The 22,783-nt window shown below is 41.3% G+C and overlaps 1 protein-coding gene across 3 annotated transcripts in view; it reads left to right on the top strand.

The window, feature by feature from the left end:
• The window catches only part of LOC143027587 (uncharacterized), a 28,181-nt gene extending 12,768 nt beyond the window's left edge, over positions 1–15,413 (top strand). For 2 of the 3 annotated variants that reach the window (XM_076188920.1, XM_076188922.1), the window contains 3 exons: positions 2,872–2,958; positions 4,068–4,206; positions 14,332–15,413. In XM_076188920.1, coding sequence (XP_076045035.1) covers positions 2,872–2,958; positions 4,068–4,206; positions 14,332–14,369 — 264 coding nt within the window. In that variant the 3' untranslated portion in view covers positions 14,370–15,413. The remainder of the gene's footprint in view (positions 1–2,871; positions 2,959–4,067; positions 4,207–14,331) is intronic. The other variant, XM_076188919.1, reaches the window with a different exon arrangement.
• Positions 15,414–22,783: the final 7,370 nt, after the last annotated feature.

Raw genomic sequence — 22,783 nt, 5'->3', positions numbered from 1 at the left:
GGTAAAATAGAAAGCAGTCACCACAAATGTTTGCGATATTGCTGCGTGTGTGCATATGCGTGCCCAACTCGATGCGAATTTTAAAACGGTTCTCTACATTTCAGATGGTTTTGAAATAAAATCCGCATATGATTGAATCCGTGTTATTCGAATCTGCGTTATTTGAGGGACTCCTGTACAAACATACATACATATACAAAAGGCTTTTTACCCCTTACAAGGGAGGTAGCCACAAAGAAAAAGGCATAAAAACCATTCCCACCCATTCCATCCCAAAATACACTCCACTCCCCTCCACCCTCTACCCTCCGTCTTATCTTGGCACCTCCTGGATGACGGGTCATCCCTGCATCTTGTTCACTGCCCTGGGTCAGAGGCAGTGCCGCAAGACACAGCACATCCACAGCAAGGCCACATCATTAAGTCGGCGACTCCCCCCCCCTCTCTGTCCCCTCATGCAGAAAAGGAGAAGACGGGGAGAGATCCCCTCAGGCTGCACCAAATTTCTCTCACACATACTACCTCACCCCCCCATCCCCTCACCCATTCCACCTCATGCATCACAACATCATCCATATACAACCATTCTCCATTCACCCCTGTCTTCTGTCCTCTCCCATCCTTCCTCAACAAACATTCCCTTCTTCCCCATAGCCCCTTTCACCCCATCCATCCATCTCATCCTAGGTCGCCCCCTCATGTTCACTCCCTCCACATCTGCCTTCCATACCTCTTTTACTAGTCTTCACTCATTCTTTCCATGTGTCCAAACCATCCCAATACTCTTTCATCCACCCTATCTCCCAACTCCCTTACCACCCCTGTTCTCCTCCTCACCTCCTCATTTCTCACTCTATCCAGCCTAGTAACCCCCATCATACTTCTCAGACACCTCATCTCAAACACATTCAAACTCCTTCTCTCTCCCTCTCTTATGTTCCATGTTTCTGCCCCATACAGTGCTGTTGGCACAATCACTCCTTCATACAATCTCCTATTACCCTCCATTCCCAAATGTCTATTCCTCATTACACTTTTCAATCCACCAAGGCATTTACTCACTTCTCTCAACCTACATTCTACCTCTGCCTCCACTCTACCCTTTCCTGCCACATTCACACCCAAGTATTTAAAACTATCCAATTCCTCCAGTCGCTCTCCTTTAATGCTCACTTCCAGTCTACTGCCACTTTAACCCCTTGTACATCTCATCACCTTACTTTTACCCACATTTATCTTCAACTTTCTTCTTTCACACTCTCCCAAACTGTCACCAACTTCACCAATCCCTACTCTGATCCTGCTACAAGCACAGTGTTGTCCGCAAACAACAGCTGGCTCACCTTCCACTTTTCTCCCACCCCATCCATGTATAGATTGAACAGCCAGGGCGACATAACCCATCCCTGATGAAGTCCCACCTTTACCTCAAACCACTCACTCTCTCCATTTCTAATCCTGACACATGCTCTACTACTCTTGTAAAAACTCTTGACAGCTCCTAGAAGCTTTCCTCCTATCCCATATATCTGCAAAACCTCCCACAGTCCCTTCCTGTCTACCCTGTCATAAGCCCTTTCCAGATTCATAAAAGCCAAAAATCATCCTTCCCCTTTCCTATAGCTTTCTCTTATATCTGTCTTACCACAAAAATCTGATCTATGCAACCTCTACCTGTCCTAAATCCACACTGTTCCTCGCCAATTACTCCCTCTGTTCCTCTCCTAATCCTCTCAATCAAGATCTTCCCATAAGCCTTCCCAACTACACTTAACAAGCTAATCCCTCTGAAACTACTACACTCACACTTGTCCCCTTTTCCCTTGTAAAGTGGAACTATACAGGCACTCCTCCAGTCCTCTTGCACTCTACCCTCTTACCAGCCAGTCCACCATCACTGTACCACTTTTTTTTTTTTTTTTTTTTATATATATATATATATATATATATATATATATATATATATATATATATATATATAAATTCTACATGGCATCCATCCAGACCAGGTGCCTTACCTGCTCTCATCTTGACAACTGCCTTCACTTCATCCTTCCTTATTTCTCCTACATTTTCTCCACTCATCACGGTCATTTTCTTAGCACTTCCCACTGCAACTATCTTTCCCTCCCTATCCTCCTTCACATTTAGCAACTCCTTAAAATACTCTGCCCATCTTCCCTTTACTGTCTTCTCTTCCATTATCATCTCTCCATCTGCACCTTTTACCTTTTCTTCTCTACTTGATTCGCCTCCTCTTCCTCTCTTAATTTCTTTCCAAAACATCTTTTTATTACTTTCAAAATTTTCTGTCATACTCTTACCCCATTTCACATCTGCTCTCCTCTTTGCCTCCTTTACCTTGCGCTTTACTTCTCTTTTCTTTTCTTGTACATCTCGTATGACTCCCTCGTCCTATTTTGTAACCAATCTGTGAAAGCTCGCTTCTTCTCTTCTACAACCTTCTTTGTCTCCTTGTCCCACCATTCACTACCCTTCCTTCTATTTCCTCCTGTCCTTCTTGTTCTACACACTAGCTTTGCACACTTTGTCACTCCCTCCTTGAACCATCCCCATTCCTCCTCCACTCCTAGCTCTACTCTATCCTTCACTCCTTCCCATTCCTCTCTCAGTTTCACAATACCATCACTAAAACAGCTATACAATATTATTAACAAGCATTTTTCCAAAATTGACTTGAAAACCATATCGCCAGATATCAGGAAAATAACTGAACAATACACAAAATGAAGTCACAGAAGCTACTCCACCCTTCTTCAGCAGACTCAGAAAACACCATCAAGATTAACTCTCATTCACAGCTGGAAAAAATTTGCCATCTTCTTTAAAAAAAAAAAATTCTTCTTACAGATAAGGCTAGAGAGCAAGTATTTCTTCACTGTGGCTGCACTTCTTAGTCCAGCCCACATAGTCTACATGATTTTTGCTGTTGTTCAGGTAAAGAATTCTGAGAATTATCATATAGTGCATGCTACAAAATATTTTGTTATTGTTAGTATGCATTAGACTTAGAGACACCCCATATATAGGTTTCTGTCCTGTGGAATATTGTTGTTCCCTACACTGGCTGAGCAGTCCCGTCTTCCTGAGGCACACCATGGCTGGGACGGAGTTTTCCCACAAATCTTTTATAGAGTGCACATTGTGTTGTTAGCATCTGTGATAGTTTGCAATGCAGCCTTCCATAATGTGTTGTATAGTATGGGGTGAAGTGTTGCATCCTGGACAGTTGTCTGGAATGCAATCATCCAACCTATTCTTGTAGCTTAGAAGGGTTGGATAGTGGCTGCATCACAGTCTGGCCAGGTGGACTACGTCCTTTCAGGAGAGAAAGGATTAAGAGGGATGATATCAGGGGGTCTAGTATGCATCAATTTATTGTTGTTTGGTTTGTTGATGGAGCAGTGAGTGATATGACTATGGATATATTTCTGGAGGCTGGTGTCTGGTGGTTGTGGAGGAAGAGAAGAGAGAATTTGTGTGTGATATAAGTATTTGGGTATTGTTTTTATGTTTCTTGGCATGTGCTATGTAGTTTAGTGAGTGTGCTGTGTTTGTGTGCCTCTCATGTCAAGGTGATCCTTGATCTTGAGGACTTCCATTTCATGGTGTAAATGTTCTGTAGGTGTTGTATTTGTATAGCTTGTAATTATCTTTAGGTCTTTGTTTTGTATTGTCTGAAGGGTGTTTTGGTGTGGAATGTTCTCTTAACAAAAGATTTTGTATGAAAAAGAATAAGGTAATAATCATAATTGTAAGATCATAAATTCAGATGTGGCACATGTACCAGCAGTACTCCTCTTTGTATGCCACCTGCCTAGTAAGATACCTTGTGACATGGAAGTGCTTAGAAAATTTTCCACATGTGATTTGGAGTATTGGTATACAATAACCCTTTTAATGAAGCTTTCTACTAGTATGGGTAAATGACACAAATTTGCTTCACAATAAATATATATCAGGTTTAGTGGTCAATTCATTATGCAAAATTGATATATACATATATGGTATTTACTGTAAATATGATTTTATTATTTTTGTCGCAGACTGCTTTGAAACACTTACCAGGAGTAGTTGCCCATTGTCAGTATGCGGCATGCGCCTTAGCAATACTGGTACATGTTGGACTGCTTGTGTTCATGGTCAGATGTTGGTACAACTTTGACTATGGGCTGAAGGAGAAAGGTAGGTTGAAAACTAGTTCATGGTAAGACCATTTTCTTCTTCTTCTTATTATTATTATTCTTCTTCTTCTTCAATCTATCTATATACCAAGGGCTTTCTCCCCCTTATAATGGAGATAGCTAAGTCAAAAGGCATGCACCCACTCCCATCTACCACCCTTAACTCCATCTCATCTCAGCTCCTTGTGGATGAAGGTTCATCCCTGTCTCTCACCCACTGCCTCGAGTCAGAAACATTGCATTAAGACACAATACATCCTTAGCAAGGCTACTTCACTTGATTGGTGACCCTCCTTCTCCAGCATCACAATATCATCTATACTCATCCATGACCCTTCATCCAGGAGGAGCTAAGATGAGAGGGAGGAAAGGATGGTGGATGGGAGTGGAATTGGTAGTAGTGTGTACATGCCATTTGATTTGACTCCCTCCCATATAAACCCTTTGTATGTACATATAAATAATGCTAAGATGGGAAGGATGAGTGAGTGAGAATTTTGGTTGAGTGTGGGATTTGACTTGGCCACCTCCTTAATAGGGGATAAAGGCCATTTATAAATACATGGTAAATAGTCAAGTGATGGCCAGGATAAAAAAAAATAAGTACATGAATAGAATTGATTGTATTTATATTGTAAATGAAGCAAGTAAATGTCTGGGTAGAATAAAAAAAATTATGAGGAAGATGATGAATGCATTGTACCCATGTCACTGTATAGCCTCATTGACATGGGGCTAGTTTAGTAACTACTAGTGCTAGCTGCACATTAACTTAACCAGCAAGTAAGTTTTGACACTAGGATAGATTGGAAGCAATTTTACTAACCTTCCATTGACGTTGGGCAAGAAGTGCAAGTACTGTGCATAAAGGAAGAGTCTATATGTTTGAGAGGAATTACTGTAAGAAGTATGGGAGGTCAGGGTTTGTACAGGTCCTTAAAAAACTAAAGAGTCATGAATTTTTGTATTATAAAAATCCAATACTGAAAAGTCCATATTCCTAAGAAAAATTCAAAGGTCATGAATTTTTTGTTTAAGCAGTTGGCAATAAAAACAATTCCCTCATCAATTGGAGTGGCTCTAACCATGGACAAGATGTTATTCTTCAGGTCCACTGCCCTTGAATGACATTTTCTGGTCATTTTTGCAAGTGCTGGGTTATGTGAAATATCCAGGAATTTCTATACATAGGTCCTGGAAAAGTGGAAGAATGAGTCATAAAAATCCATAAAAAGTATTGGGAAAAAAAAAATAACATGACAAAGAGTAGGAACCCTGGAGGTTGCCCTTCCAGCTGAGCTCCTAGATGAAGGGTCAGCCTTGTCCCCAGCCCACTGCTTGGGTCAAAGGTAGTGCATTAAATCACAGCAAAGCCCAACAGCCAAAGCTGGTTTACCCCCACCACTTCATTACATGGCAACAACCTCTCCTCATCCACTTGTGAATTACAAAGCATACAAGAAGAAATCCCTATGGGCCACACCAGATCTTGGCTCATTTATAACCACTCCACTCACACCTATCTCATACACTCTTCCTTACATACTCAACAGACATTCATCTTCCATCCAATGCACCTTTCACTCCCTCCATCCACCTTATTCTTGGTCTCCCCCCTCAAGTTTACTTCATCCACATCCACCTTCCACCCATTCATTCACGTCCACCTCGTTCTGTATGGGAGACTGGTATAGACTGACATGGGGGAAAGTCGTTCTCCCTACACAGAAGGAAGAAGATGCTGTGCCTAGTACACATGTATGAATAAAGGCCTTGTGGCCATGACAAAGAATCCCTGTACTGGAAAGTGTCTGGTGGCTGGGGCGCGCTGCAATACTACGGTGCAACACTACAGTGCCCTGCTTGTATCCAATGCCAGAGCACCTTAAGGCACTACACACAAATACAAGTCAAGTATTCATGCACACATCAGATTGCCTGGTGTATAATGATGCATCACAATGCATTCGTTACACAATATAAAGTTACTGCAGTTATTCTTGTTCTCTTTCACCCTGAATGAATATAACATGACAGAAAAGGTGATCAAGCCTGTTCACAGAATACAGGGGTCACTCAGCTACTACTCACATACATTTACCAAAGGCTTTTTCCCCCTTACAAGAGAGGTAGCCAAAAAACAAAGGCATAAAATCCACTTCCACCCATTCCACCCCCACATAGTCCACTCTACCTCTTATCTTGGCTCCTTCTGGATGACAGATCATTCCTACATCTCACCCAGTGCCCTCAGTCAGAAGCAGTATCGCAAGATACAGTACATCCACAGCAAGGCCGCTTCATTAAATAGGCAACCCCCCCCCCTACATTCCCTCGTGCAGAAATGGGGAAGATGGGGAGAAATCCCTTTGGGCTGTGTCAATTTATTTTTCACACGTACTCCCTCATCCCCATCCCCCACCCACTCCCTTTCATGCATCACAGCATCATCCATACACAATCATTCTCCATTCACCCCTATCTTCAATCTTCTTCCATCTTTCCTCAGCAGACATTCCCCTCTGACCCAATGCCCCTTTTAACCCATCTGTCTGGGGTATTGGCTGCATCTTGTTATGGCAAAGCAGGATGTAGTAAATACTTTAGGGTCCATATGGGGCGCCCCTATGGACCAGAGCCACACTTCATTTTGTCTGTGATTAGAGGAGGACTCTGCTCACAGAAAAATGATGAAACTTTTATGATACTGCTACTGTCCCTCCGTTATGCTGTCCCCCAACCCCTGTTGCTGTCCTGTACCATTTCTCTGAATTTCATTTCCTTGTTTCACCTACCCTGTGGTGGGGGAAAAGAATGCTGCCACCAAGTATTCCCACTTGGACCATAAGAAGCGAGGAAAATAGGATGGGGATTGGGACCAGGCATCCTTCTCCATGTAGCCCCACAGGGGACATTCCTAAAAAAGTAAAGGCAAAAGAGGGTGTAGTAGTTTTCCAACCAACACCCTAATGTTTGGGTCTTTTAATGTGCGTGGATGTGGTATGGATGAGAGTAAAAGGGAAGAGACAGTATGTTTGTGAGAAGATGGATGTGTTGGCCTTGAGTAAAACTAAGTTGAGAGGGAGGGGTGAGTATGAGTTTGGGAGTGTAGTTGGGAGGTTCTCAGGAGTGAAGAGAGGGCAAGGGAGAGAAGGGGTGGCTATACTAGTAAGTGAGGAGATAGGTAAACATGTAGTGGAGTGGAAGGAGGTTTCTTCAAGGTTAATATGGATGAAGGGGAAACTGGGAAAGGAGATGTGGGTTTTTCTAAGTGCATATGGGCCTGGTAATGAGAAGAGTGTAGAAGAAAGGGAGGCTTTTTGGATAAATTTAAACGAGTGCATAGAGGGATTAGGGAGGAATGTCAATGTAGTATTATTGGGAGACCTTAATGCTAGGGTAGGAAATGAACCAATAGACGGAGTGGTTGGGAAATGTGGAGTTCCAGTAAAGAATCATAGTGGAGAGTTGATGGTGGAGATGTGTCTAGGAAGAGAGTTGATGATAACAAATACAGTGTTTTGGAAGAAAGTCAAGCATGAGTACACATGGGAGAGGGTGGTGGATGGAGTGTTAATGGACTATGTAGTGGTAGATAGGAGTATAATAGGAAGAGTTAAGGATGTACATGTTCTAAGGGGAGAGAGTAGGGGAATATCAGATCATTTTCTGGTGGAAGGTAAGTTTAGGAAAAGAACAAAAGGTAGGGAGGTGGTTAGAGTGAACTCTTTAAATGAGAAGGAGTACAAGAAGAAGCTGAGAGAGGAGTGGGAGAGAGTGAAGGATAGAGTAGAACTAGGAGTGGAGGAGGAATGGGGATGGTTCAAGGAGGGAGTCACAAAGTGTGCAAAGATGGTGTGTGGAACAAGAAGGATGGGAGGAAATAGAAGGAAAGGTAGTGAGTGGTGGGATGAGGAAACAAAGAAGATTGTAGAAGAGAAGCGAGCTTTCACAGATTGGTTACAAAATAGGACAAGGGAGTCATATAAGAGGTACTAAGAAAAGAGAAGTAAAGCACAAGGACAAGGAGGCAAAGAGGAGAACAGATGTGAAATGGGGTAAGAGTATGACAGAAAATTTTGAAAGTAATAAAAAGATGTTTTGGAAAGAAATTAAGAAAGGAAGAGGAGGTGAATCAAGTAGAGAAGAAGGTAAAAGGTACAGATGGAGAGAAGATGATGGAAGAGAAGGCAGTAAGAGGTAGATGGGCAGAGTATTTTGGGGAGTTGCTAAATGTGAAGGAGGATAGGGAGGGAAAGATAGTTGCAGTGGGAAGTGCTAAGAAAATGACCGTGATGAGTGAGGAAAATGGAGGAGATATAAGGATAAAGTGAAGGCAGTTGTTAAAATGATGAGAGTAGGTAAGGCACCTGGTCTGGATGGATGCCATGCAGAATGTCTTAAAAAAGGAGGTACAATGATGGTGGACTGGCTGGTGAGGTTATTTAATGTTTGTTTAAGAGAGGGTAGAGTGCCGAAGGACTGGAGGAGTGCCTGTATAGTTCCACTTTACAATGGAAAAAGGGACAAGTGTGAGTGTAGTAGTTTCAGAGGGATTAGCTTGTTAAGTGTAGTTGGGAAGGCATATGGGAGGATCTTGATTGAGAGGATTAGGAGAGGAACAGAGGGATTTATGATAGGTAGAGGTTGCATAGATCAGATTTGGGGTATTGGCTGCATGTTATTGTGGCAAAGTGGCATGCAGTTGATACTTTAGGGTCAATATGGGGCACCCCTATGGACCAGAGCCACACATCATTTTGGCTGTGATAGAGGAAAACTCTGTTCATAGAGAAATGATGACACTTTTATACTACGACTGTCCCTCTGTTATGCTGTCCCCCAACCCCTTGTTACTGCCCTGTACAATTTCTCTGAATTTTCATTTCCTTTTTTGCCTACCTTCCCTGTGGTGGGGGAAAAGAATGCTGCCACCAAGTAATTCCACTTGGATCGTAAGAGGTGAAAAGAAAGGGACGGGGATTGGGACTAGGCATCCTTCTCCTTGTAGCCCCACAGGGGACATTCCTAAAAGAAAAAGCAAAGGCATAAGAGGGTCTGGAAGTTTTCCGACCAGCACCCTAAGGTTTGGGTCTTTTAATGTGCGTGGATGTGGTACAGATGAGAGTAAAAGGGAAGAGATAGGTAGTATGTTTGTGAGAAGATGGATGTGTTGGCTTTGAGTGAAACTAAGCTGAAAGGGAAGGGCAAGTGTAAGTGGGAGGTTATCAGGAGTGAAGAGAGGGCGAGGGAGGGAAGGGTTGGCTATACTAGTAAGTGAAGACATAGGTAAATGTGTAGTGGAGTGGAAGGAGGTTTCCTCAAGGATAATGTGGATGAAGGTGAAACTGGGAAAGGAGATTTGGGTTTATGTAAGTGCATATGGGCCTGGCAGTGAGAAGAGTGTAGAAGAAAGGGAGGCTTTTTGGATAGATTTAAATGAGTGCATAGAGGATTTAGGGAGAAATGTTAATGTAATAGTACTGGGAGACCTTAATGCTAGGGTAGGAAATGATCCAATTGATGGAGTGGTTGGGAAATGTGGAGTTCCAGGAAAGAATTGTAGTGGAGAGTTGATGGTGGAAATGTGTCTAGAAAGAGAATTGATGATAGCAAATACAGTGTTTCAGAAGAAAATCAAGCATAAGTACACATGGGAGAGGGTGGTGGAGGGAAGGGTGGTAGATAGAGCGTTAATGGACTATGTAGTGGTAAATAGGATTATGATAGGAAGAGTTAAGGATGTATATGTGCTAAGGGGAGAGGTTGGGGGAATATCAGATCATTTTTTGGTGGAAGGTAAGTTGAGAGTGGAGGAAGAGGAAAGGGACAAAAGGTGGGGAGGTACTTAGAGTAAACTCTTTAAAGGAAAAGGAGAAGGAGTACAAGAAGCTGAAGGAGGAGTGGGAAGGAGTGAAGGATAGAGTAGAGCTTGGTGTGGAGGAGGAATGGGGATGGTTCAAGGAGGGAGTCACCAAATGAAATAAGAAAGGATGAAGTGAAGGCAGTTCTTAAGATGATGAAAGCAGGTAAGGCACCTGGTCTGGATGAATGCCATGCAGAATGTCTAAAAAAAAAAAGGAGGTATAGTGATGGTGGACTGGCTGGTGAGGTTATTTAATGTTTGCTGGAGAGAGGGTAGAGTGCCAGAGGACTGGAGGAGTGCCTGTATAGTTCCACTTTACAAGGGAAAAGGGGACAAGTGTGAGTGTAGTAGTTTCAGAGGGATTAGCTTGTTAAGTGTAGTTGGGAAGGCTTATGGGAGGATCTTGATTGAGAGGATTAGGAGAGGAACAGAGGGAGTAATTGGTGAGGAACAGTGTGGATTTAGGACAGGTAGAGGTTGTGTATATCAGATTTTTGTGGTAAGACAGATATGTGAGAATGCTATAGGAAAGGGGAAGGATGTTTTTTGGGCCTTTATAGACCTGGAAAAGGCTTACGACAGGGTAGACAGAAAGGCACTGTGGGAGGTTTTGTGGATATACGGGATAGAAGGAAAGCTTCTAGGAGCTGTCAAAAGTTTTTATGAGAGTAGTAGAGCTTGTGTCAGGATTAGAAATGGAGAGAGTGAATGGTTTGAGGTAAAGGTGGGACTTCGTCAAGGATGCGTTATGTCGCCCTGGCTGTTCAACTTGTACATGGATGGGGTAGTGCGAGAGGTAAATGCAAGGGTAGTGGGTCAGGGATTGGAGATGGTTAAAGAAAATGGAGAAAAGTGGGAGGTGAGACAGCTGTTGTTTGCTGACGACACTGCGCTTGTGGCAGGATCGGAGGAGGGATTGAGGAAGTTGGTGACAGAGTTTGGGAGAGTGTGTGATAGAAGAAAGCTGAAGATAAATGTGGGTAAAAGTAAGGTGATGAGATGTACAAGGGGTGAAAGTGGCAGTAGTCTGGAAGTGAGCATTAAGGGAGGGCGACTGGAGGAAGTGAATAATTTTAGATACTTGGGTGCAAATGTGGCAGGAAAAGGTGGAGTGAAGGTGGAGGTAGAATGTAGATTGAGAGAAGTGAGTAAATGCCTTGGTGGATAAAAAGTGCAATGAGGAATAGACATTTGGGAATGGAATTTAAGAGGAGACTATGAAGGAGTGATTGTGCCAACAGCACTGCATGGGGCAGAAACATGGAACATAAGAGAGGAAGAGAGAAGGAGTTTGAATGTGTTTGAGATGAGGTGTCTGAGAAGTATGATAGGGGTTACTAGGCTGGATAGAGTGAGAAATGAGGAGGAGAACAGGGGTGGAAAGGGGGTTGGGAGATAGGGTTGATGAAAGAGTATTAGGATGGTTTGGACACATGGAAAGAATGAGTGAAGAAAGACTAGTAAAAGAGGTATGGAAGGCAGATGTGGAGGGAGTGAACATGAAGGGATGTCCTAGGATGAGGCGGATGGATGGGGTGAAGGGGTCCTTGGGGAAGAGGGGAATGTCTGTAGAGGAAGGACAGGAGAGGACAGAAGACAGGGGTGAATGGAGAATGGTTGTATATGGATGATGTGATGCATGAGGTGGAATGGGCGGGGGGATGGGGGTGAGGTAGTATGTGTGAGCAATTTTTGAGGCAGCCCGAAGGGATTTCTCCCCGTCTTCTCCTTTATGCATGGGGGACGGAGAGGGGGGGGGTCGCCGATTTAATGAAGCGGCCTTGCTGTGGACGTGCTGTATCTTGCGACACTGCTTCTGACCCAGGGCAGTGGACAAGGTGCAGGGATGCCCCTTCATCCAGGAGGTGCTAAGATGAGAGGGAGGGTGGAGGGGTGTGGAGTGTATTCAGGGATGGAATGGGTGGGAATGATTTTATGCCTTTTCCTTTTTGGCTACCACCCTTGTTAGGGGGAAAAAGCCTTGGTATATTTATGTATGTTATTTATCTGGAAAGGGCTTATGACAGGGTAGACAGGAAGGTATTGTGGGAGGTATTGCAGATATACAGGATAGGAGGAAAGCTTCTAGGAGCTGTCAGGAGTTTTTATGAGAGTAGTAGAGCATGTGTCAGGATTAGAAATGGAGAGAGTGAATGGTTTGTGGTAAAGGTGGGACTTCATCAGGGATGTGTTATGTCGCCCTGGCTGTTCAACTTAAACATGAATGGGGTGGTGCAAAAGGTAAATGCAAGGGTGGTGGGTAAGGGATTGGAGATGTTTAAAGAAAATGGAAAAAAGTGGGAGATTAGCCAGCTCTTGTTTGCAGACAACACTACACTTGTAGCAGGACCAGAGGAGGGATTGAGGAAGTTGGTGACAGTTTAGGAGAGTGTGTGAAAAAAGAAAGTTGAAGATGAATGTGGGTAAAAATAAGGTGATGAGATGCACAAGGGGTGAAAGTGGCAGCAGACTGGAAGTGAGCATTAAGGGAGAGTGACTGGAGGAAGTAGATAGTTTTAGATACTTGAGTGCAAATGTGTCAGGAAAGGGTGAAGTTGAGGTGGAGGTAGAATGTAGGTTGTGAGAAGTGAGTAAATGACTTGGTGGATTAAAAAGTGTAATGAGAAATAGACTTTTGGGAATGGATGCTAAGAGGAGATTGTATGAGGGAGTGATTGTGCCAACAGCACTGTATGGGGCAGAAACAAGGAACATAAGAAAGGAAGAGAGAAGGAGTTTGAATATGTTTGAGATGAGGTGTATGAGATGTATGATGGGGGTTACTAGGCTGGATAGAGTGAGAAATGAGGAGGTGAGGAGGAGAACAGGGGTGGTAAGGGAGTTGGGAGATAGGGTGGATGAAAGAGTATCGGGATGGTTTGGACACATGGAAAGAATGAGTGAAGAAAGACTAGTAAAAGAGGTATGGAAGGCAGATGTGGAGGGAGTGAACATGAGGGGGCGACCTAGGATGAGATGAATGGATGGGGTGAAAGGGGCTTTGGGGAAGAGGGGAATGTCTGTTGAGGAAGGACGGAAGATGGGTGAATGGAAAATGGTTGTATATGGATGATGTGATGCATGAGGTGGAATGGGTGGGGGGATGGGGGTTGAGGTAGTATGTGTGAGAAAAATTTGACACAGCCCAAAGGGATTTCTCCCTGTCTTTTCCTTTTCTGCATGAGGGGACGAAGAGGGGGGATCGCCGATTTAATGAAGCAGCCTTGCTGTGGATGTGCTGTGTCTTGTGACACTGCTTCTGATCGAGGGCAGTGAACAAGATGCAGGGATTACCCATCATCCAGGAGGTGCCAAGATAAGAGGGAGGGGAGTGGAATGTATTAGGGATGGAATGGGTGGGAATGGTTTTTATGCCTTTGTTTTTTGGCTACCTCCCTTATAAGGGGGAAAAAGCCTTTGGTATATGTATGTATATATGTATCCATAGTCACTCCCTCATGTTCACTCCTTCCACCTCAGCTACTACCAAATATATTCAGGGAGCCAACGGCAGCATCCTTGTATACCCCACTCATGGCTCATGATGCATACATAAGCATCATCATCATATTCAAGAGGTTAAAATCTCTATTTTCACAAGAATGCTGATACAGTTGAACCTCTGGGAACATACTTGAATGTTCTGAGACTCCATTCTAAAATTGAAATGTTTGTTAACCAAAATACATATGGTAAATGCACCAAAGCACTACTGAACCAGTGGGATTGTGTGTATAAGCATATACATGTTCATACCATGAAGTATCTTTCATTGATATATACAAATAATTTTCAAACTTGATCTTTAACCAAATTGTTTGGTAAATAGGGTGTTCATTATCTTAGGTTTAACTATACTACACCTAATTCTCTTAATCCCACATTCACCAACCATCACTTGGGCCCAGGACAAACCCACTTTGGGAATTGGTGGTGCTTTATGTTCTGGGTCAATTCCCTGGGCCCAAACATCCATTTAAGTGGCAGTTGGCAAGTGTGAGATTAAGGGACCAAGGTGTACTGTTGTTCCTCCTTTGTGCCATCACCATAAACCTGTTCTTTATCACTTTTATGACACTATTTTGTCTTTATATCTATTGTGGGGGGTGGGTGAAGAATGTTGCCACTATGATCCCAAGCATGTGACTAAATGAGACAGAATGTAATGGCTAGGAATCCCATGTTCTATATTTTTCTCTAATGAAAATTCAAGACATGTATGCATATGTATATATATATATATATATTTTTTTTTTCCAGTTTTTCCAAGAAGTCAAGCCTCCACCAATCAATTGTAAGTAAGACAACTTGGAGCATATGGTGCACCAAAGCTTGAGAGCTTTACATTGATAAGTAAATCTGTGATTTTTTATAAGTGATACAAAAACGAATTTCATAGGGACCCTATACATATGGGTCATTTATTTTTATTTGTATCAAAGAAAATGTGATGTATGTTAGAAACTTTAAGGAGAAACTGGGATATGAGAAAGGGTGAGGTGAATTGTATCTTTTCTGCTTTCATGTGGGAATTGACAGTGAACCTGAATGTATATTTTAACTGTGAGGCAGAGTGTAGACTTGTGTAATGTTGGAAAAGGTATGAATTGACATGGAAGTTAATATAACCCATTAATTTGTGTTTATATATATATATATGACCAGTCCTTGTTCTTTAATTCCTTTTATTAATATATTAGTATTTCAAAGAAGTGTATTTTGTAGAGAATGTATGTGTAAGTCTTTGAAGTTGTAATTATTATCTTTAGTGATTTTAACCAATTTTCAACAGTGCTAAGGTACACATCAATATTGTTGTGATATATATATATATATATATATATATATATATTTATATATATATATATACATAAGGAGCTGCATACTCCAGACTGGCTGGATTGGAATGATACCTAGTTCAGGACTGGGAGAACTCTGGAGAAAACCAGAAATATACAACCAGATCTACTCTGTATAGTGTGGACAGGATGCAGGGATGACCCGTCATCCAGGAGGTGCCAAGATAGGAAGGAGGGTGGAGGGGAGTGAAATATATGGGAAATAAAATGGATGGGAGTGATTTCTATGCCTTTTTCTTTTTGGCTACCCCCTGTGTAAGGGGGAAAAAGCCTTTGGTATATGTGTGTGTGTATATAATTATATATATATATGTACATATATATATGTGTGTGTGTGTGTATAATATATATATGTATATATGTACATGTATATATATGTACATGTATATAAATGTATATATACATATATATATATGCACATGTATATATATGTATATATATATATATATATTGCAGAAGAAATCACTTGAACGCGTGATACTAGTATGCAGACAAACCACTGGGAAAATGAAAGAGATGAGACCGAGCGCTTTCGTCTATTCAGACATTTTCAAGGTATAGATACATATATATACTTATCTCTTTTATGTATCTATACCTTGAAAATGTCTGAATAGACACAAGCGCTCGGTCTCATCTCTTTCATTTTCCCAGTGGTTTGTCTGCATATATATATATATATATATATACATATATATATGCACACACATACAGTGCTCAACAAGGAAGTACGAATGGTTAGCAAGAATGAGTGATGAGGAGAATGAATGAGTCATAAATCAATAAACAAAAACTATCTCCGTACCTCTAATACTTTGATGGGTAGCCTTTATGTGCAATGATCACACAAAGGCAGTTTGGAATGGAAGTGGCGTACTTGGCAAGATGTGCAGGGGTTATACTAGCCCAGGATTGGTGAATGGCTGCCTTGAGCTTGGGCACAGAGCTCGTATCTTTACCCTGCAGGTCTTGTTTAATGTAGTTCCACAGGTTTTCTATTGGATTTATGTCAGGACTATTGCCTGGCCAGTCTGCTATGTAAGGTATATGACAGTCTTTAAGCCACTGAGTAACACTACGGCAGTGTGGGCTGGGACGTGATCTTGTTGAAAGATGTTAGCACCTGAGCTATTAAAAGAATCCTCCAGGTGGTCATTTAAGAGATCATGATAAACATATTGGTTCACTTTTACATTTTTTGGTAGTACAACAAGGCTCCCAAGTCCTCTTCCACTAAAACTTCCCCATACCATGAGAGAATCAGGGTGTTTCACTGTTTGTTGAACGTACCAGGGGTCAAGAGGGTCGCTACCCACACACCGATACACGTTTCCACCCCTGTTGCCAGTCACAGTAAAGGTGGTCCCATTGGTCCAGAGAATATCCAGCTACTTGTCATCATCCCACTGAAGATATTTCTTGCAAAACTCGACCCTACGGCGCCTCTGGTTAAGAGTGAGAAGAGGCTTCTTCACTGGGCGGTGGCTTCTATACCCAAGGTCGTGAATGCGGCAGCTAACTGTTCGCACACTAACCTCCCCAAAGAGTCCCGGGTTACTTTTTTTTATTTTTCTGGTGGTAACATGTGGATTATGCTCTAACTGTCTCTTGATAACATTAGTAGCATGAGGGGATGTCTTTTTGGGGTACTTTTCCTTGGTTTGTAACCGGGTGTGTCACAGCCACCTTTCTTCTTAAAAATGGCAACCCACTTGCACACAGACGTCTTGCCAACCCCAACCTGATCTATTATTTCCTTTGTTTGGTGACCAGATTTATGTAAAGCATGATCTGGGATATTGTCTCTTGTGATAAATACTTGTTCTTGCCCATATTAAGGCTAGAAAGCATACATACATACATATACCAAGGCTTTTTCCCTCTTCCAAGGGAGGTAGCCAAAAAGGGAAAGGCATAAAAACACTCCCACCCATTTCATCCCTAAATACACTCCACACCCCTCCCACCCTCCCTCTCATCTGAGCACCTCCTGGATGTCGGGTCATCCCTGCACCCTGCCCACCGCCCTGGGTCAGAAGCAGTGTCGCAAGACACAGCACATCCACAGCAAGGCCACTTCATTTAATCGGCGACCCCCCCTCTCCATCCCCCCTTGCATATAAGGAGAGGATGGGGAGAAATCCCTTCGGGCTGTGTCAAAATTTACTCACACATACTACCCCACCCCCCACCCCCCTGCCCATTCCTCCTCATGCAATCCCAACATCATCCATATACAACCATTCTCCACTCACCTCTGTCTTCCGTCCTCTCCCTTCCTTCCTCAACAGACATTCCCCTCTTCCCCAAAGCCCCCTTCACCCCATCCATCCACCTCATCCTAGGACGTCCCCTCATGTTCACTCCCTCCACATCTGCCTTCCATACCTCTTTTACTAGTCTTTCTTCACTCATTCTTTCCATGTGTCCAAACCATCCTAATATTCTTTCATCAACCCTATCTCCCAAATCCTTTTTCACCCCTGTTCTCCTCCTCACCTCCTCATTTCTCACTCTATCCAGCCTAGTAACCCCCACCATACTTCTCAGACACCTCATCTCAAACACATTCAAACTCCTTCTCTCTTCTTCTCTTATGTTCCACTTTTCTGCCCCATACAGTGCTGTTGGCACAATCACTCCTTCATACAGTCTCCTCTTCGCATCCATTCCCAAATGTCTGTTCCTCATTACACTCTTTAATCCACCAAGGCATTTACTCGCTTCTCTCAATCTACATTCTACCTCCACCTTCACTCCACCTTTTCCTGCTACACTTGCACCCAAGTATCTAAAACTATCCACTTCCTCCAGTCGCTCTCCCTTAATGCTCACTTCCAGTCTACTGCCACTTTCACCCCTTGTACATCTCATCACCTTACTTTTACCCACATTTATCTTTAGCTTTCTTCTATCACATACTCTCCCAAACTCTGCCACCAGCTTCCTCAATCCCTCCTCTGACCCTGCCACAAGCGCAGTGTCGTCCGCAAACAACAGCTGGCTCACCTCCCACTTTTCTCCATCTTCTTTAACCATCTCCAATCCCTGACCCACTACCCTAGCATTCACCTCTCACACCACCCCATCCATGTACAAGTCGAACAGCCAGGGTGACATAACACATCCTTGACGAAGTCCCACCTTTACTTCAAACCACTTACTCTCTCCATTTCTAATCCTGACACAAGCTCTACTACTCTCATAAAAACTCTTGACAGCTCCCAAAAGCTTTCCTCCTATCCCATAGAAAGCACCTCTTCAAAAAACACTGACCTCTTAGGTGCCATCACCAGAACATTCATGGAACAAAAAGCCTCCCCACGAAGGCTGAGAGGCAACTGAGGGATGATTGATAGCATGCATCATAAACCCCTTAGCTCTGCCCATTTGTCCGTTTGCACTTCCTTGTCCATATCATTTACCCCCTGGAGGATTCTTTTAATAACTCAGGTGCTAACATCTTTCAACAAGATCATGCCCCAGCCCACACTGCTCGTAGTGTTACTCAGTGGATATACTGTCATATACCTTACATAGCAGACTGGCTAGGCAATAGTCCTGACATAAACCCAATAGAAAGCCTGTGGAACCACATTAAACAAGACCTGCAGGGTAAAGATACGAGCTCTGTGCCCAAGCTCAAGGCAGCCATTCACCAATCCTGGGCTAGTATAACCCCTGCAGATCTTGCCAAGTACGCCACTTCCATTCCAAACCACCTTCGTGAGATCATTGCACGTAAAGGCCACCCATCAAAGTATTAGAGGTACGAAGTGAGCTTTTGTTTATTGATTTATGACTCATTCATTCTCCTCATCACTCATTCTCGCCAACCATTCGTACTTCCTTGTCGAGCACTGTATATATATATATATGTATATGTATATAAATGTATATATATACATATATATTTGTATATATATGTATATATTTATATATATATATATATATATATATGTTTATATATTTATTTATTTATATATATATATATATATATATAATATGTGTATATATTTATGTATGTATATATATATATATATATATATATATGTATGTGTATGTATGTATATGCATATATATATATATGTGTGTATATATATATTACATATGTATTATATATGTATATGTATACATATGTATATATATATATGTGTGTATATATATAATATATATATATATATATATGTAATATGTATATATTTGTATGTAATATGTATATGTATATATATATATATATATATATATATATGTATATATATATATATGTATATATATATATATGTATATATATATATATATGTATATATATATATATATATATATGTATAAATGTATGTATATATAATATATATATATATGTATATATATGTATATATATATATATATATATATATGTATATATATGTATGTGTATATATATATATGTATATATGTATATATATATTATGTATGTATATATATGTATATATATGTATATATATATTATGTATGTATATATATGTATATATATATTATGTATATATATGTATATATATATTATGTATATATATGTATATATATATTGTGTATGTATATATATATTATATGTATATATATATTATGTATGTATATATGTATATATATATTATGTATGTATATATGTATATATATATATATTATGTATGTATATATGTATATATATATATATATATATATATGTCATCCAGGAGGTGCCAAGATAAGAGGGAGGGAGGAGGGTGGAGGGGAGTAGAATATATAGGAAATGGAATGGGTGGGAGGGGTTTCTATGCCTTTTTCTTTTTGGCTACCCCCTGTGTAGGGGGAAAAGCCTTTTATATGTATGTATATATATATATATATATTATTATTATTATTATATACATTTTTTTCTATTTACTTTTTTATGTATATTTATCTACCTATGTATTAAGAGGCTTTTTCCCACTTACAAGGGATGTAGCCAGCTAAAGCATGCATGCACTCCCGCCCATCACCCATTTCCCTTTTTATTGTAGCTCTTTGTGGATGAAGGGTCATCCCTTTCCACTGGCCACTGCCCTGGGTCAGAAGCAATGCAACAAGACACAGTATATCTACAGCAGGGCCACTTCATTTGCACAGTGTGTGTGCTTTATTTACTTTATTTTGTTATATATATATGACCATGGATGAGAAGGATGGATGAGGTGAAAGAGGCCTTGAGCAAGGAAGGGAGAAGGTAGGGGATATGGGTGAGTGGAGAATGTTTATGTAAGAATGATATTTTGATGCAGCCCAAAGGGATATCTCTCCATCATCTCTGTTTTCTGCATTTAAGGGACAGGGATGAGGGGATGCTGTGTAAGTGAAACAGTCATATTATGGATGTGCTGTATCATGCTGCATTGTTTCTGATCCAGGTGGGCAGGAGACAGGGATGACCCTTAATTATGAGGAGTTAAGAGAAGAGGGAATGAGTAGTGGATGAGAGTAGAATTGGCAGGAGTGGGTATGTGTCTTGACTTACCTGTATCCCTTGTAGGGGGGAAGAACCCCTTGGTGTATATATATAATTCCAGGTAGTATAATGTATCCCATTAAATCCAGGACTTCTTTCAGGTTAGAAAATTGCCTGGCTTAAGTTGATTTTATATATGAAAATGCCTGTGGGCATAATCAATTATTGAAGTATCTTCATGGGCTTTATCACTTCATATTCTCTTCAGTTGAGGTTTCAGTTCATCTTGATTGGGAATTTATTTATGATTACTCATTGAAAGTATGGTTTTAGTCATTGTACAAATGAATATTGTGATTGTAATTATTATTGTTACATATTTCATTTACAGAAGAATGTGATTGCAGTTGTGCTAAAGTGTATTGTGATTATAATAATTTTAATAACAATTTTTTCTTTGCTTCACTTTCTTGAAGAATATGGAATGTTATGTAAAGGATTATGCAAACTATGAAAGGTGTTTGTATGAAAAACATGATTACTTGAAATGAACCATAACATGGAAATTATATTTTGTACAAGATACAGGGATGACCCGTCATCCAGGAGGTGCCAAGATAAGAGGGAGGGAAGTGGAGTGTGATAGGGATGGAATGGGTGGGAGTGGTTTTTATGCCTTTGATTTTTGGCTACCTCCCTCATAAGGGGGAAAAAGTGTTTGGTATATGTATGTACAATTATTTTTAATAATCTTACCATTCATTGATTTAATGCAGAAATTTTCTTTATATTGTGCAGTGAAATGTTCAACATGTGAAAATACAGAATTTTTTAAATACTATAGCACCATCACTTCAGTTTTTAGTATTATATATGTGTATGCTCTTACTGTTGTTCAGAATATGCATAAGAGCCCCTTTGTAAGACAGCTAGTGTATGTTACATCCTGGCAAACCTCATTTTAAATACAGGAATCCTTTGCTTGTACTTGTTTGATTTCACAATAGTTTCAAACTGTCAGACAGTGAAGTGGTAGGAATAAACTATTTCTGGCTGTCAGGTCCTGCTGTAGAAAGGCTGTCCATAGCTCGATTCCCCCTGACACAAGCAGTGTTGGGGGTTACGGTTTCTTTACCAGCTATAAGTCCTATTTTGAGGTCTTCCAGCCCTCTCCATCTTGCCTCCGACCTAAGAAGATGGAGGCAATATCTTCAAGCAGAATTCAAAAGTAGGCTAAAAGGAAACCAATTACTGGCTTACTGAGATTTCATGCTGAGAGTGAGGCAGCAGCTGAGACTGACAGTCTGTTCAATCACTGCTTATCTTCTGCCTCACTAACTAACAGTAACTTAATTCTTCCTACTATCAACCCTAAGTCCTCTGGCAATGGTGCATGATGGTAGTGACCTCTGGGACCTCTTAGTCGTAACCACCGGAGCAGGTGGCAAAAGCCTAGTGGTCACCTTATGGTAGGACCAGGAAGTAATAGGTCAGCAGCACTAAATGAAATGAACAGCCCTCTTCAGGATCTGCTCTGCTCACTCCACATGGAGAAGGGGTTAGAAGCCCCTGGTTTCTTGCAGAAGATATGAGGCCTTGAGGAAATGCAACAGCTTCTGGGCAGAACCATAAGTCACTTAGAGAAGAATGTTGTTGTATTGTTGTCTGGAGATAGTGTGGGGCATTGTAGTATGAGGTATTCTGTGTCTTCTGAGTGGGATAAGAAAAGTGCCCAAAACACCCCCTAAACCTAACCTGGAGGGAGACATCACTCAGGTCAGGTCAATTGGGGTAGTTGCTTCAAACAGTGAGGTGGTGAGTGGTTGTGTTTCAGTGATAAGTGCTGAAGAGGTACAGTCTCTATGTAATAGCCCTGTTGCCTTAGAGAAGACTGTTGAGGGCTTTAAAGAGGAGAATCAAGTTCTTCTCTCAAAGACCCAAAACACAAACAACAAACCATGCTTGGAACCTGGGTGGAAAGAGATTACAAACAAAACATGGAGAGATGGTAAAAAGCCCTCACTAGACCTGCTTGAATGCATTTCAAGCTCTCACGGCTTTACAAGAAATAAATGAAAAAAATACAAGAGAAGAAGGGTAGGGCATTCACTAGATCCCTGCCCACGGGTAAGATTTTGATTATAGGAGATAGCCAGGTGAGGTATTAAGATAGGGCCTTCTACGAGAAAGATAGGAAGCATAGGACCCAGGTGTGTGTTAAATGGGGGAGTGGGGGGTATAGGTGATGTTAAAGACAGAATTGAAGAGTGTACAGTATAGTCGGGGAAGGTGTGAAACCCATCCATTGCTTGAGTGCTGGGTAGAATGACATAGATAAGTTAGAGAGTGAGGAATTGTTTGTGTGGTTCCGGGATGCACTAGATAAAATTAGGAATAAGGGAGGGGTTCCTGT

Source organism: Oratosquilla oratoria, chromosome 8, assembly GCF_046742065.1.
Source record: "Oratosquilla oratoria isolate Oo_2021 chromosome 8, ASM4674206v1, whole genome shotgun sequence".
Taxonomy (NCBI): domain Eukaryota; kingdom Metazoa; phylum Arthropoda; class Malacostraca; order Stomatopoda; family Squillidae; genus Oratosquilla; species Oratosquilla oratoria.
The sequence above is the reverse complement of the archived record's forward strand: the minus strand, read 5'-3'. Positions and strand labels throughout refer to the sequence as shown.